The 16,213-nt window shown below is 46.4% G+C and overlaps 1 protein-coding gene across 2 annotated transcripts; it reads right to left on the reverse strand.

Moving 5' to 3' along the window:
* Positions 1 to 2,613: 2,613 nt before the first annotated feature.
* Positions 2,614 to 14,769, reverse strand: ELAC1 (elaC ribonuclease Z 1). 2 transcript variants are annotated; one of them, XM_083702896.1, is made up of 5 exons: positions 13,429 to 14,769; positions 13,249 to 13,291; positions 8,963 to 9,143; positions 6,694 to 7,149; positions 2,614 to 3,274 (listed from the first exon to the last, which is right to left on the reverse strand). In XM_083702896.1, the coding sequence occupies exons 3-5, from the start codon at positions 9,117 to 9,119 to the stop codon at positions 2,790 to 2,792; spliced, it is 1,098 nt and encodes a 365-aa protein (XP_083559022.1). In that variant the 5' UTR covers positions 9,120 to 9,143; positions 13,249 to 13,291; positions 13,429 to 14,769; the 3' UTR covers positions 2,614 to 2,789. The 2 variants fall into 2 exon arrangements, with proteins under 2 accessions (XP_083559022.1, XP_083559023.1); XM_083702897.1 differs by lacking the exon at positions 13,249 to 13,291.
* Between the last annotated feature and the right edge of the window lie 1,444 nt (positions 14,770 to 16,213).

Below are 16,213 nucleotides of genomic sequence, written 5' to 3' on the forward strand. Positions count from 1 at the left end.
AGTAACCGCGGGATCCAGGAGAGGGAAAGGGAGTTGGGTTTTTGGTTTTCAGGAGCGTCGTCAGCGTGCGAACACAGAACGGGCGGGTGGCTTTTTTTTTTAAAAAAAAAACTTTCTTTTGCCCTGAAATTGCTGGCTAGAGAGGAGGGGTCGATTCCTTCCCGGAAATACCGCCAATTTTGCTCAAAAAAACCCCCCGCACTGCTTCTTGTTTGCACCGTGCACGCGGTACAGGATTGCTACCAGGCGACAGCCACCAGCCTTGATCTGCCAGCAGCGCTGGGTTTAGGGCACACGAGCGCGCACACATTTTCAAGCAGAGGTTGAATGGCCATAAATGATAGGTGATCTAGTTGAGATTTCTGCATTGCAGGGGGCTGGACTAGATGATCCTCAGGACCCCTGCAAACAAGTCTGTTTGTTTAAAGCAAGGGATCTGAGGGGAACCACCAAATGACGTCCCCCTCCTCACTTTTGGGATGGGGTGTAAGGTCCTTACACCCAGCCCAACTTCAGCTTGGGTCAACAAGGCGAGAGAATCCAATTGTGAAAAGCTGGGCTTGCTTGCTGGTTGCCAAAGTCCAGGGATTTCCACGGTTCAAAATCCCGGCCCTGCCAACCATAAAAGCACCTAGCACTTGGGATGCGATTAGATGCAATAATTGCAAGTTGAATCAGGGACCTGCTTGCAGGGAGAAAGTGTTGAACTCCCAGTGATTAGCTGCAGGAAATTTTTCCTTGTCTTGGGACACTGAACAGGAGGAAACCCTGGGGATAGCCGAGCCAGGCTATGCTATTTAAAGGGAGAATGTGCGCAGCAGTTGGGATCTTTGGCCCAAGCCACGCCCTCTTTCTTTGAACATGGGAAAGATTCAGCCTTCATGGCCAATGGGCCTGCCAAGTTTAAAATTAGATCAAGGACATCTGAGCTTGGATGGGATCTCGGGGGAGGCAGAAGTATTTTTAAACTCTGGATGCACTTGGATCCAAAAAGCAAAAGGGGAAGTAAAAGATAACCAGTTTCGTGACATTTTAGAAGCTGCAGAGGAGATGAACCACATTTCGCAATCCTTCGTGCTTCTCGCTTCTATGCAGCGGCTTCTGCTAAAGCGAAGCCTCCAACACAGAGTTGCCTTCTGCTGCATTCCTTTCCACGCAACACAACGCAGTAATTTGAACACCAGTTCTTATACTATTAAACGTAAAGGGACCCCTGACCATTAGGTCCAGTCGTGACCGACTCGGGTTGCGGCGCTCATCTCGCTTTATTGGCCGAGGGAGCCGGCGTACAGCTTCCAGGTCATGTGGCCAGCATGACTAAGCCGCTTCTGGTGAACCAGAGCAGCGCATGGAAACGTCGTTTATCTTCCTGCTGGAGCGGTACCTATTTATCTACTTGCACTTTGACGTGCTTTCGAACTGCTAGGTTGGCAGGAGCAGGGACCGAGCAATGGGAGCTCACCCCGTCGTGGGGATTTGAACCGCCGACCTTATGATCAGCAAGTCCTAGGCTCTGTGGTTTAACCCACAGCGCCACCCGCGTTACCATTCTTGTACTATTACAGGTGCCAAATAAACTGCATTTGTAAGAAACTGACATTTGATTACGATGGTACTACACTTTAGAACTCCTTGCCTCTTGACATGGGGCAGGCACCTTCACTGTACTCTATCTGCCACCTGCTAAAAATTATTTGCTTATACATGCCTACATAGATATCTATCATGTCGGTGTGTGTGTGTTTTACCTGTTTTTAGTTTATCACTGATTATATTGTTTTGAATTGTAAAAATGATTGTTCTTAACAGTTTTGACTGATCATTTTAGCGTTCTTTTTGTAAACTGCTTTGAGGTTTCTGACAACCGAGTGTGATAAAAAAATTATGAAATAAATGAACAGTGGTTTTGTGAGTGGTTTTGTGAGTTGCAGTCTGTGGATGAGATCATGCACTTGAGTTCTCTGACTGCACATATTTCCAATCCCTGTTTTATGATTTTGCCACATTGCACAGGTCTGTGTTATGGCAGATGGATCATGGAATCTGATATCACCTGCAGGCACCAGGGTCTACCCACCTTTTCGCCATTATAATTCCATCCCAGATTGCACTTCACTCCAAACCTATTTTCAACAGATATGCATTATGACTCTTAAAGAACCCCTGACCATTAGGTCCAGTCATGACCGACTCTGGGGTTGCGGTTCTCGTCTCGCTTTACTGGCCGAGGGAGCTGGCGTCCAGCTTCCGAGTCATGTGGCCAGCATGACTAAGCTGCTTCTGGCGAACCAGAGCAGCACACGGAAACGCCATTTACTTTCCCGCCGGAGCGGTACCTATTGATCTACTTGCACTTTGACGTGCTTTCGAACTGCTAGATTGGCAGGAGCAGGGACAGAGCAACGGGAGCTCACCCCGTCGTGGGGATTCAAACTGCCGACCTTATGATCAGCAAGTCCTAGGCTCTGTGGTTTAACCCACAGCGCCACCCGCGTCCCATTATGACTCTTAAGAATGCTTAGTTTAGGAAACTGAAATTTGTAATGGTTTGCCTGAGATCAAAGGCTAAACCAGCTCATTATGCCTTCAGCAGAAAGTAAGCTTGCTAGCTCAGTCTTTTGATGATTTAATTAATATATTTGTCAAAAGGAAAGCACGGATGAGGTCTTTCAAGTAGGAAAAGTGCCCATAAGTAAGTCCAATGGATCAGGTCCGTAACCCCCTCCAACTGGGCATTAAGAAACTAATTTGGAAGTAAACTATAGCTATAGGTTCCGCCTATCAGCAAATTAATTTGGTGGCGCTATTGTTACTTTTTTCATTGGAATATCAATGGTCATAAAATCCTCGGCTAACACCACTTCTTGGCCATCCAATACCTCCTCGGCTTGCCTCTTCAGCTCCATGACATCCACATCTCCTTCACCAGTCTGACCTGCAGGCTTGTATCTCTGACTGAAGTGAGACAGAACCAGTTTCTTCACTTTGCACAACTTTGCAAACTCCGCCGCCACCCGTGGGGTGCTGTGACCATGCTCCTTCGCCTTGTCTGCCTGGGCATCGTCCAGCGTGGCTTCGTGAACCAAGAGATCGGCTCCGTAACAAAGGGCCGCCGCTCCGTGTCCTACAATGCCAGAGCAGTCTCCTAAAATGCAAACTTTTCTCCCAGGAAGCGGGTCTTCCGTGACATCTGAAGGAAAGATGGTTGTACCGTTTTCCAGGACAACTGTAGCCCCGTCTTTCAGTCTGCCGTATATAGGGCCTGGTGGAACTCCTAGAAATTAAAGCACAGGTCCAAAGCTATTTGTCAAGAAGCTTGGCTTGCAACAAAATTTTAAACACATTTTTGAGCAATCGGCAATTCCCCAAAAATTCACGCATTCATGCCACCAAGTTTCTAGTCCTTATGAATGCACATTTGCAAAATATGCAGGCATTTTCTGCAGCATACTTTTTCCTCTGATGGTACCTATCCAATGATCCATCCCAGATCCATAACCATTCCCTCCCTGCATCAGTGACCACTGCTAATGAACATTTTGCTGGACAGCTCAGATGGTTAGAGTGTGGTGCTGATAACTCCAAAGTTGCAGGTTCAATCCCCATAAGGGCCAGTTGCATACTCCTACTTTGCAGGGAGTTGGACTAGATGATCCTCAGGGTCCCTTCGAAGTCTGTATGATTTAACATTTTATGCAGGGGAAATACTGCGTTTAGAATAAAGTGCATGCAGAGTTTCCATTTTTAGGTACTGAATTGTTTCTGTTGCCTAACAAGTTCTACACATGAAAAAGTTCCATCCTATTCAGATTCCTTTTCAACCCTTTCTCGCTGCATCCATTGCCACATGATTTTTTGCCCTATAGATGATATATTTTAATACTTGCAATATGACATCTGCAGTGCTTCAGCCAAGGCCAGCCTGATACTACAACCCCGCACATTAAATAGAGCTCTCAGTTAGCCTTGGTTGAAAAATAAAAAGGGTAGAACTATAATCTTATGCAACACTGATTGTTCCTTCCCTGTTACATGAAGGATTCTCTACTTTGAAATGCTTTTTTTTGGGTGGGGGTGGAAGGAGCTCTGCTCCTACCCCCCATGGATTTCTGCACTAAAGTTTTCAGATTTGATCAGAATCATTAACCAACATTACCTGCGTCTCTACAAAAGGGAAATATGTGCATTAGCCTGCAACAGCAAAGGGAAAGAAGAGCGCAGGCATCTCAAAGACTGGCCTCAAAAGCACATCCCACATGAAACCAATGGCGATTACATGGAGCAGGCCGATGGCTTTGAAGACACACACACACAATCACTGTGCTAAATTAATTATTCCCTAAGTTGCCACAGCACTCTCTTTTATGGGCAAAAGCAAGCTGTTTCCCCTGCTCGGAAAGTTATTAGTCACACTCGGGAGCTGCGGTGTGACGTCAGCGCTCACGATGATCAGCAGAGGCGCTGTGGGAATTTGAATCCATCAAGTGTACCGCAGTGGCTAAGAGGTGGCGCTGTGCACCAAGAAGCCCTATGCTCAAATCTCTCACGGCTACCTCTGCCAGCAGCACAATGCCAACCTACAATTCAGGGTCGTTGTGGGAACCGTTGAGATACTCTGCCTGAAGTAAATGTTAAGTACGGCCATCATTTAAAAGTAGGCCTGGCTGATACAGTGGTGCCTTAGTTCTCAAACGCCTTGGTACTCAAACAACTTGGAACCAAAACACTGCAAACACGGAAGTGTTCTGGTTTGCAAACCTTTTTCGGAATCCAAACATGCTCCATTTTGAGCGCCACACTTCCGTTTTGAGTATTACGCATCCGTTTTAAGTGTTACGCTTCCGATTTGCATGCCACACTTCCGTTTTGAGTGTTACGCTGAGGTCTGTCTGTTTTTGCGTTTCTGTTTTTGCGGCTCTTTTTGTTTTGTTTTTGTGACTGTGTGGAACCCAGTTCGGCTACTGTTTGGTTGACTGTATGACTGTGGTACGTTGTTTATTGCTTTCATTTTATGGATCAATGGTCTTGTAAGATAGTAAAATTCATGTTAAATTGCTGTTTTAGCGGTTTTTTAAAAGTCTGGAATGGATTCATCCATTTTGCATTACTTTCTATGGGAAAGCACGCCTTGGTTTTGGAACGCTTTGGTTTTGGAATGGACTTCCGGAACGGATTAAGTTTGAGAACCAAGGTACCACTGTATATCGATATATCGCCTAGGAACAGACCGCGATGTCAGCTTCATTCAGCGGTATATTGCTGGTGAAACTGCTACCGCTTTTCAGTCCCTCTGCTAGCAACTTCCTCCAGCGAGCGTTGCTAGCAGAGGGATTCAGGAATGGTGGCAGTTTCACCAGCGATATGCCGCTGAGTGAAACCGCCATCCCACTCTGCCTCCCTCTGTATCTTTAATTGCTTGGCTGAGGAGTGTGCAGTTGCCGCTACCCTCGGCAGAGCAATGAAAGGAGCCCCCAGCCCAGCGCTGGCTCCCACGCAAGCGGGGGAAGCACCAGGGGTGTCTCAGCCGGGGATCGGGAGCACCCCAGCTGAGCCATACAAACAAGCTGCTTTGTCCCAGCCCACTGGAGGTAAAATCGAACCTTGACTGGGATCCAATGAATATTAGTACATTGACCAGGATTTGGCATGGTGTGTGCTAATGTTGATTGGATCACTGGATTAACATGATCTGGAGCACCCTAGATGCTAACAGCAAAACCAGTCTTCAAGTATCAATACTCCACCAGGGCCAGGGCCTTTTCAGTGATGGCTCCGACTGGGTGGAATGCTCTGTCCCATGAGACTAGGGCCCTTCAGGATTTAATCTCCTTCCATCAGGTGTGTAAGACAGAGCTATTCCGCCTGGCTTTTAATTTGAATTCAGCCTGATCTTTTATTTCCCTTCTCTTCCCTTCCCCTCCCCTTTTATGAAGATTACCCACTCTGAGACTTCACAGCTAATTCTCCCCTGGCCTTGTTGCTGGCCCAAGTAGGACTAATTCAGCCAGCTAGCCCTGGCGATTATCTAATGTTTATTAGATGGATTTCCCCTAAATTGATTTCTGAACTTTGAATTTTATTGTTATTCATGTTTTTATATTGTATTTTATGCTGCTTTTACAATTTGTTGTTAGCCGCCCTGAGCCAGGTTTTTGAACCAGAAAGGGCGGGGTATTAATAATAATAATAATAATAATAATAATAATAATAACCATATTATTATTATTATTATTATTATTATTATTATTATTACCAAAACAGGACCATCCACACACAAAAGGGCACAATCGGGGAAATTGCAAAGTTTGCCGTTGTAAAAATCTTACCCAAAAAACCCATTCTAATGAGAACTGAGCATACTCAGTGGCCACAGAACACTGTTTGCTGGGCAAGGGAGGGGCAATGGAATGGAGTACCCTGAGGAAAGGGCTTGGCTGGCTGGCACCCTGAACAGGAAACCTCCATGCTGCAACTTTCTGTTGCAGGTCTCAAAAAAAAAAAAGACTAGAGGTAACCACTGGGTGTAGATTCCCATCATCCATAATCAATGGCCATGCTGGAAGGGGCTGCTTGGAATTGCTATCCACGAACTCTAGAGGATACCTGTTGTTTGTCCCTTTTTTAAGACAAACTTCAAAACACCTGATACAGGACAGTTTTCCCAAGGGTCGAAAGAGGCAGGCCCATTATTACCTAGTTCCTTCAGCTTCTGGGCGTTGAGTTTGCCAGGCCGTGGCTTCTCTTCCACGAGAAATCCGAAGGAAGGTATGCGGTGAAACAGCCTAAACGCCTTCACCACAAACTGAGAGTTGTCCACCAAGGTGTACGAGTCTTCTAGAGGGTCCAGGCGGATGGTTTTTCCTGGTGCCTCTTCAGACGAGACCACAAAAGACTGCTCCTTCCGTTCCTCTGCAGGGCACTGGTCTGGCGTAGGCACCAGTTCGTGAACGACCCAAGGGAAGGCGAGCTGCGAGTGGGAAAGCTCCAAAGTTCTGCAGATGAAGCTCCTCAGCCCAAGAGGTCCATAAATCTCAACCGGCAGCTTGTTTGTGGCAGGGCTACTCTGGAGGCTGATCGTACAAAGAAGCCCAGGGAGGCCAAAGATGTGGTCCCCGTGGAGGTGTGTTATAAAGATCTTCGCAATCCTTCCTAAAAACACAACAATGGATTGGAGATGAGAGAATTCAGGAGGCATACATTGAAAACAGCACATGGAGAAAACAGAAGTTCACACCAGAGAAGTACAAATATGTTAGGCTATAGTTCCGTTCCACCTTTAGAATAGGCATATGGAGTTGTTCTTTTTCTTAACTGCCATCGCTTCTGTCAGCAAGGTCCACAGAGGTATTTTTGGTTCCAACATCCCTTTATATTTTATCCAGATCTTATATAATGATTTCCTTATTAGATGATTCAGGAAACCCCTGTGGACTTCACCTTGTCATAAATTAGATAGGCATGCCACCCATTATCGATTATCATAATCGGTATAAGTCAATATTTTATTATTGTGATGCTTCCTGGCTTGCACTTTAGCTTCTTCATTTTATTTTATTCTTGGCTATGTTTGCCCTTCTTAACAAAATCAATAAATATTATATGAAATAAAACATCAAATGAATAAATAGAAATGGTTGGTGACACCTTGGTGCACAGTATAGGATTGCCGCCTTAAGCGTGGAACTGGAAACACATACTTTTCCAAAGATGCCAGCTTGGCTAGAGCCTCTAGCTTCTGCTGGAAGAAACAAGATTTACCAACTATAGAAGAGTGGCAGATGAAGATGATGGACTATATGGAACTTGCCGAACTGACCAGGAGACTCCGAGACCAGAGAGAAGAGACGGTGGAAGAAGATTGGAATATTTGAAAAAATATGTTAATATTTACTGTATTTTTTGCCCTATAGGACACACTTTTTCCCCTCCAAAATTGAAGGGGAAATGTGTGTGCGTCCTATGGGGCGAATGCAGGCTTTTGCTGAAGCCTGGAGAGCGAGAGGGGTCGGTGAGTACCGACCCCTCTCGCTCTCCAGGCTTCAGGAAGCTATCCGCAAGCCTTGCAAGCCCGGCGGGAGGTCCCACGGGCTCGCAAGGCTTGCGAGCAGCAGCCTGCAGCCCAAAAGCTCAGGGGACAGCGGGGAGGCGGAGCGCCGCCACCCCGCTATTCCCCGACCTGATCTGGGGGCTGGCGGGGGGGAGAAGCAAGCTTCTCCCCCCCCCACCAGCCCCACAAGCTCAGGGGATAGCGGGGAGGCGGAGCGCCGCCACCCCACTATTCCCGGACCTGGTCTGGAGGCTGGCGGGGGGGAGAAGCAAGCTTGATTCTCCCCATCGCCAGCCCTCAAGCTCGGGGGACAGCGGGGCAAGCCACTGCCCCGTGGAGGCTAGAGAGGCTGTCCCTGAAGGCAGAAGAGGGAGACGGAGCGCTCTGTCTCCCTCTTCTAGCTTGGGGATGGCTGCGCAAACCTGGGGGGGGGGGAAATAAAAATTTTTTCCTTGATTTCCCCCCCAAAAAACTAGGTGCGTCCTATGGGCCGGTGCGTCCTATAGGGCGAAAAATACAGTAGATCTTAGAATAGCTTTGGAAGTGGATTTAGGCTCTAGGGTTAGAAGTAGAAGATAGTGTATTTTATTTGCAAGTGAAGATTTTTATGGTTAAAGTAAGTATGATAAAAAATGGTTAGAAATTATGATATATGTAAACTGCTAAAGATGAGGTAAAATAAAAATCAGATAGGGGGGACTCGGGGAAGCCCACCTAACAATGTTTAGAAAAAATAAGGATAAGACAAGAATCTGTTTCTATTGTTTGTTTTCCTGTTAGTGCTGTTTATTTGTGTTATAAAATGAATAAAAAGTTTTTTTTGGGGGGGAAATAGAACTTCTAGCTTCTACCAGCGACTTTAGAAAAGAGGTTGTTGGGATCTATCTGACTCGAGAGACAATGGAGTTCGCTGACCTGCTTTCAGATGACTTTTCATGAACTGGGTTTGCGTCCCCTCGCCACAATCGAACAACCAGCTTTCTCCTTCAAAACGGACCACCGTAGCCGAGGCCCCTCTCGTTGGAGACGGGTAGGCAGCCCCGGTTCCCAGGAAAGTAACATCCATCGCCATTTTGCTCCAAATCAGCGCGGTACCCTAGCGGAGACAGTAACAAATGGGATTTACTTTTGGGTTTTCTGGCCCCGTGCACAAAGAGAAAAGCTACGTGACATCAAAATGTACTGGTAAAGGCTAAGGCTGCAATTCTAAGCACACTTACTAAAGCGTAAAGACCTAAACACCAGAATTCTTGAATAACCAATGAAGCTGAATGTTGCAAGATTTAAGGCAGACAAAAGAAGTCAGCTCCCAAAGAGGTAATGACTGACAGCCGCCAAGTTGGATGTCTTTCAAAGAGGATTAGACAAAGTCATGGAGGATAAGGCCTTCAGTGGCTACTAGGCATAATGGCTACGTTCTACCTTCACTGTTGGAGGAATTTGCTTCCGAACACCAGCTGGCGGGGATTGTAAATAGAAAGCGTGCGGTTGTGCTCAGCTCTTGCATGTGGGTTTTCCATAGGCATCTGTAAGAACAAACTGCTGCCTTTAATCTGATCCAGCAGGGGTCTTCCTAGGTTCCTAAATTCAATGGAGCACATGTTTACTCCTATCATAGAATCACATAATAATAATAATAATAATAATAATAATAATAATAATAATTTTTATTTATACCCTGCCCTCCCCAGCCAAGGCCGGGCTCAGGGCGGCTAACAAGCAATAATAAAAACAAGTTGAATGAATACAACTTAAAAACAAGATTAAAATACAACATTAAAATATAGAAACATTAAAATATTAAAATGCAGTCCCATCACAGTAGGAGAAAGGAAAAAGAAAGAGGGGGAAGGAATCAAATTGGCTCCAAGCCAAAGGCCAGGTGGAACAACTATGTCTTACAGGCCCTGCGGAAAGAAATCAGATCCTGCAGGGCCCTGGTCTCATGAGGCAGAGCGTTCCACCAGGCCGGAGCCAGTGTTGAAAAGGCCCTGGCTCTGGTTGAAGCTAATCTAACTTCCTTAGGGCCCAGGACCGCTAGGGTGTTGCTATTTATGGACCTTAAGGTCCTCCGTGGGGCATACCAGGAAAGGCGGTCCCGTAGGTACGAGGGTCCTAGGCTGTGAAGAGTTTGAAGTAGGGTTACCAGACGTCCCCGGTTCCCAGGGACAGTCCCCAGTTTTGCAAACCTGTCCCCGGACAAATTCTGTCCCCGGAATGTCCCCAGATTTGCAAATCTGTCCTCAGGAAATGTGGCAGCGGCAGCCTCAGCAGCCTGGAGCCAGCCTGGTAGCGCAGTTGGCTCTGGCTGGCTTCAGGAGCTGCTCACTGCCGCCGCCACTGCTGAAGGAGAACCGGGGATGTCTGGTAGTACAGATCTCCTGCCCCCTTCCCCTTTATTTTGACAGATCGAGGGAGGCTCAGGAATCATGGGTGGGTGGGCGTTGCCTAGGAGGGGCGCAAGGTGCTCGGTTTCTCTGCCAGACAAGGTGCAAAGCCCTTCTTTCGCACCCTGTGAAACATAAATGCACAGGTTTTTTAAAAAAACTGGGCAATGGCCGCCCACCCACGACTCCCGAGTCTCCCCCGATAAGTCAAAAGAAAGAGGGAAGAGTGAGGAGATTGGGGAAGGCTCGGGAGTCACAGGCAGGAGGAGCACCTTTGCTCAGATTCTTAAAAACTCTGGTTACAGATAGGTAGCCGTGTTGGTCTGCCATAGTCAAAACAAAAAATAATAATCCTTCCAGTAGCACCTTAAAGACCAACTAAGTCAGTTCTTGGTATGAGCTTTCGTGTGCATGCACACTTCTTCAGATACCTGAAGAATACATGAAAGCTCATACCAAGAACTGACTTAGTTGGTCTTTAAGGTGCTATTGGAAGGATTATTTTTTTTTGTTTTAAAAACTCTGTGCATTTATGTTCCACAGGGTGCGAAAGAAGGGCTTTGCACCTTCATACAGTATGCATGTGTGCTTGGGCCCAGGGTCTTTTGCCTCACCATCCCCACTACTGACTCCCTGTTGCTACTCAACTTCAAAAAAATAAAAATAAAAAGTGTCCCTGGATTCATTGAAAAAAAATCTGGCAACCATAGTTTGAAGGGGCTCCAAGGGTCATCTAGTCCAACCCCCTGCAATGCAGGAATCTCAGCTAAAGCATCCATGACAGATGGCCATCCAGCCTCTGCTTAAAAACCTCCAAAGAAGGAGACTCCACCACCTTTCGTGGGAGTCTACAGCGGTGCCCCGCAAGACGAATGCCTCGCAAGACGGAAAACCCGCTAGACGAAAGGGTTTTCCGTTTTGGAGGTGCTTCGCAAAACAAATTTCCTATGGGCTTGCTTCGCAAGACGAAAATGTCTTGCGAGTTCCTGAGGGGTTTTTTTCCTCCCCCCCCCTTTTTCTAAGCCGCTAAGCCGCTTATCAGCTGATTCGCTAAGCTGCTAAGCTGCTTATCAGCTGATCCGTTAAGCCGCTAAGCAGCTGATCCACTAAGCCGCTAATAGCGCTAATCCGCTAAGGCACTAATGGGCTTGCTTCGCAAGACGAAAAAACCGCAAGACAAAGAGACTCGCGGAACGGATTCTTTTCGTCTTGCGAGGCACCACTGTATTCCACTGTCAAACAGCTCTGTCAAATCATCTGTGCTGGATTTGTAGTGCTCGATTATGCTTCATTATGGTTATTGCTATTGATTATCTGTAAGCCGCTTTGGGATCCATCTGAATGAAAAGCAGCACAGAAACACAACCAACCAACCAGGGCCGGATTTAGGTTTGATGAGGCCCTAAGCTACTGAAAAGAGATGCGGGTGGTGCTGTGGGTTAAACCACAGAGCCTAAGGCTTGCCGATCAGAAGGTCGGCGGTTCGAATCCGCGCGAAGGGGTGAGCTCCCGTTGCTCGGTCCCAGCTCCTGCCAACCTAGCAGTTCGAAAGCACGTCAAAGTGCAAGTAGATAAATAAGGTACCACTCTGGCGGGAAGGTAAACGTCGTTTCCGTGTGCTGCTCTGGTTCGCCAGAAGCAGCTTAGTCACGCTGGCCACATGAACTAGAAGCTGTACGCTGGCTCCCTCGGCCAGTAAAGCGAGATGAGCACAGCAACCCCAGAGTCGTCTGCGACTTGACCGAACGGTCAGGGGTCCCTTTACGTTTAAGCTACTGAAGGTAATGAGGCCCTTTATATATCCAGCTGTCCTTTGTCAACAACAAATTGTCACTGTTTTTTGTGTTGAATATATGCTATATGGTAATTTAAGGACCTAATAGGTATCTAAAGTCATTTGCACATAACAAAACATTTATTTTATCAAAGTAATTGTTGAACTGAAATACAATTAAGAAGAAGGACAGTATTAAAGGAATGTGGGTGGCGCTGTGGGTTAAACCACAGAGCCTAGGGCTTGCCGATCAGAAGGTCGGTGGTTCGAATCCCCGCGACAGGGTGAGCTCCCGTTGCTCACTCCCTGCTCCTGCCAGCCTAGCAGTTCGAAAGCACATCAAAGTGCAAGTAGATAAATAGGTACCGCTCCAGTGGGAAGGTAAACGGCGTTTCCGTGCGCTGCTCTGGTTCACCAGAACCAGCTTAGTCATGCTGGCCACATGACCCGGAAGCTGTATGCCGGCTCCCTCGGCCAATAAAGCAAGATGAGCGCAGCAACCCCAGAGTCAGTCACAACTGGACCTAATGGTCGGGGTCCCTTTACCTTTAAAGTATATTAATAGTGAAATTTGGGGGGGTGGGCCAAGTGAGTGGGGCCCTAAGCTATAGCTTGTTTACCTTATAGTAAGTCTGGCACTGCAACCAAACTAAATCAAACATTCTGCAAGAAAAGCTTATCTGGCCAGATAGAATGGCATTTACCACTTCAGTTGCAAAGGAGGGATAACATTGCTGGGATTTTTTGTTTGTTTTAAGACGGAGCATTAAAAAACAGTAACCCCCTACTCATTAAAACAGTGACATGCATTTTAACCCTTTCCTGGCATGCATAGAACCTCAGCCAATCTGCAGACGGCATTCATCGACCTGGGAATTCCGCCCCATAGCGTTGGACTACAATTCCCATCATCCCTAGTCATTGCTGGGGCTCATGGGAGCTGGAGTTCGCCACCTGATTTTGCTCCTGGGCGTAAAAGCAGCTCGTTTACAGTTTCATGGGGCGTTTGGTGTGTGTGTGTGGTTTTTTTTCCTACCCACCTGGAGTTTTCTCTCTCGGAGTCCTCCTAGCTTGAGAGCCCGGCTACCAAGGAAGGGAAATAAGAAAATAAAGAATAGGTGATTTTTGTTTAAAGAGGAGGGTTTTTCGGGGCTCTAGCAAGCCTCCCTGCTTGAAAATCAGTTTTGCTCATTCGGACCTTTCCCCGGTCCAAAACGCACCTTGCAAGCAAGCAGCCGGAAGCGGAGGAATGAACTGCCCTCTTTGCAAGCTCAGAGGCGCCCTTCTCCTGCGGGATGGGGGGCTATTCCGCATGCTCAGGAAGTGAGCATAATAGGAAAGGCAATAGGTTCCGGGGTTGAGACCGTTCAAGGGGAGGAGGAGGAGGAGGAGGAGCCGCTGCAGAGGAAGAAAAGGAACCGCTTTGGCATTTTGGATGCAGCTGCTGGCGAGTCTGGAGGTGAAATTGCTGGAAATCGGGAACTCTTCTAATTTCATTATTTTATGCAAAGTATATTAAAAAGTGCATAAAAGGAAAAGGTACAATCGGCAGCTGAAACTGATGGAATAGGCTGAATTAGCAAGTTTAACTAGTAAAATTGGACTAAAATGGTCAACCCAAAGCTTTACATTTCTGGTGTTTATCACCACAACAGTTCTCGACACTGGGTTTTAGGAAAGCAAATAATTTAAGTAGGCAGCGCCTATATGATACTGAGCGGCAGAATAATTTGGCCACGATAAGGAAATTTTGTCCATGCTATGATTATTTCCCACCTAGTCATTTTGACACGTTGGCACCCTATTTGCAAAATTTAGCAATTCCAAAATACAGGCTGTACTTGAGGGTCGATTTCGAAAAACTCCCCTGGAAAAACGGTTATGTCCCTGTGGAAATGGCAGTATTGAATCAGTAGCTCATCTGCTTCTGGTTTGTACTCTATAAAGATTTGAGGAGTGAGGTTATTACTTATTACCCCTCTACTATTATCCATACCACATCGCTCAACCATTGCTACTGTGTCCTTTCTTCTAGCAGAGAGATGTCTAACTGGTAGATCCCGTGCCGATCCTGGTGGATCGCAGGATCCTTGCGTACAAAAAGTAACGGGGGGAAAGCTAAAAAAACCTGCAATCCTCCCCCCAAAAAAGTTCAACAACTCTGGGCAATCCACCCACACAATGCACAATGGGTAGATCACTGCCAGGTTTTTTTTTATACTGGGAGTAGATCAGAGTCTCTTGGGAGTTGGACATGCCTGTCATCAAAATAATCAGGTGACAGCAAAAAATATATATAAAAAAATGCAGGGGCAATTGGAATAAGAGCTATTATTTGATTATTAATGTGAACCTCCAGAATGTATTTTCTTCTATCAGATCAAAATGAGCAGATAACATCAAAGGTTGCTAGGTTCATAGCAGGGGCAATCAGAATAAGGGCCACTAACTGACTGCTAATTCAGGACTTTAAACTGTGCTTTTATATCAAATTTCCTTTTCTGCGTATACTGTAATGTTTTACTGTTGCTATGGCCATTGGCTAATGCAAATAAAGTTTTATTTCTCTATCCAGAATGTATTTTGTATAGTTAGGTTTTTACCTCTATCTTCAGTACATTTTTATTTTGTCGTTATGGCTAGTGGCTGATGCAAATAAAGATTCTTCTTCTGATGAATTAGAGAGCAAGGCAAGATAGTTTTTAAGGAGGACTGGGAAATGTTTGTAGATTTCTTTAATTTTTTTTGTAAACGTGTTAAAATGCAAGGCGGTTTTGAGTAAGAACAGCAGCAAAGTGTACCTGAGAAGGTAAAGGAAAAGGACCCCTGGGCAGTTAAGTCCAGTCAAAGGCGACTATGGGGTTGTAGCACTCACCTCGCTTTCAGGCCAAGGAAGCCAGTGTTTATCCACAGACCGTTTTCTGGGTCATGTGGCCAGCAGGACTAAACTGCTTCTGGCGCAACAGAACACCGTGACTGAAACCAAAGTGAGTGGAAATGCTGTGTACCTTCCTGCCGCAGCAGTACTTATTTATCTACTGGCACTGGCATGCTTTCGAACTGCTAGGTTGGCAGGAGCTGGGACCGAGCAACGGGAGCTCACCATGTCGCAGGGATTCAAACCGCCAGCCTTCTAATCAGCAAGCCCAAGAGGCTCAGTGGTTTAAGCCCACAGCACCACCCGCGTCCCCTACAGTGAGAATACGGTGGAGGAGAGACGTGATAGAATAATTTTAATATGCAGTAGTATTCGGAAATTTGGGGAAACCATGGAAGGGTGGAGGGGAAGTCAAACATTAATGGAATGCTAATTGGAAAATGTTGCATAATTTATTTTCTTTTGGAAAACTTGAGAATTAAAAAGAAAAGGTACAACATATCACTATGTATGCAGACAGCTGCCATTTCATATATGCTTGTCTAGTATGTAGGTATGTTATTCAAGTACATATATAGCTTTATATGTAGGGACCACCCTGTGGAAGCCACAGAGACCTGCTTCTGCATGGACAAGACGGGTGCATCACCCACAATCAGTTTATCACATGCATCAGCTTGATCATATGTAGAGGATTTTATGCGTCAGCCTTCCTGGTGCCCATTCCAGATCGATCCTGTCCACTGATGCCAATAAGTGCTGCAGTTGCCCTGTGGCACTACCACTATGCAGATGACTGAAAGGCATATTGACAAGCCGTAAGTTTCCGAGCACAATTCAAAGTGTTGGTGCTGACCTTTAAAGCCCTAAACGGCCTCAGTCCAGTATACCTGAAGGAGCGTCTCCACCCCCATCATCCAGCCCGGACAATGAGGTCCACGCCGAGGGCCTTCTGGCGGTTCCCTTGCTGCGAGAAGCCAAGTTACAGGGAACCAGGCAGAGGGCCTTCTCGGTAGTGGCACCTGCCCTGAGGAACGCCCTCCCACCAGATTTCAAAGAGAAAAACAACTACCAGGCTTTTTGAAGATATCTGAAGATTATTGTATTTTAATATTCTGTTGGAAGCT

Source organism: Podarcis gaigeae, assembly GCF_964106915.1.
Source record: "Podarcis gaigeae genome assembly, chromosome: 11".
Taxonomy (NCBI): domain Eukaryota; kingdom Metazoa; phylum Chordata; class Lepidosauria; order Squamata; family Lacertidae; genus Podarcis; species Podarcis gaigeae.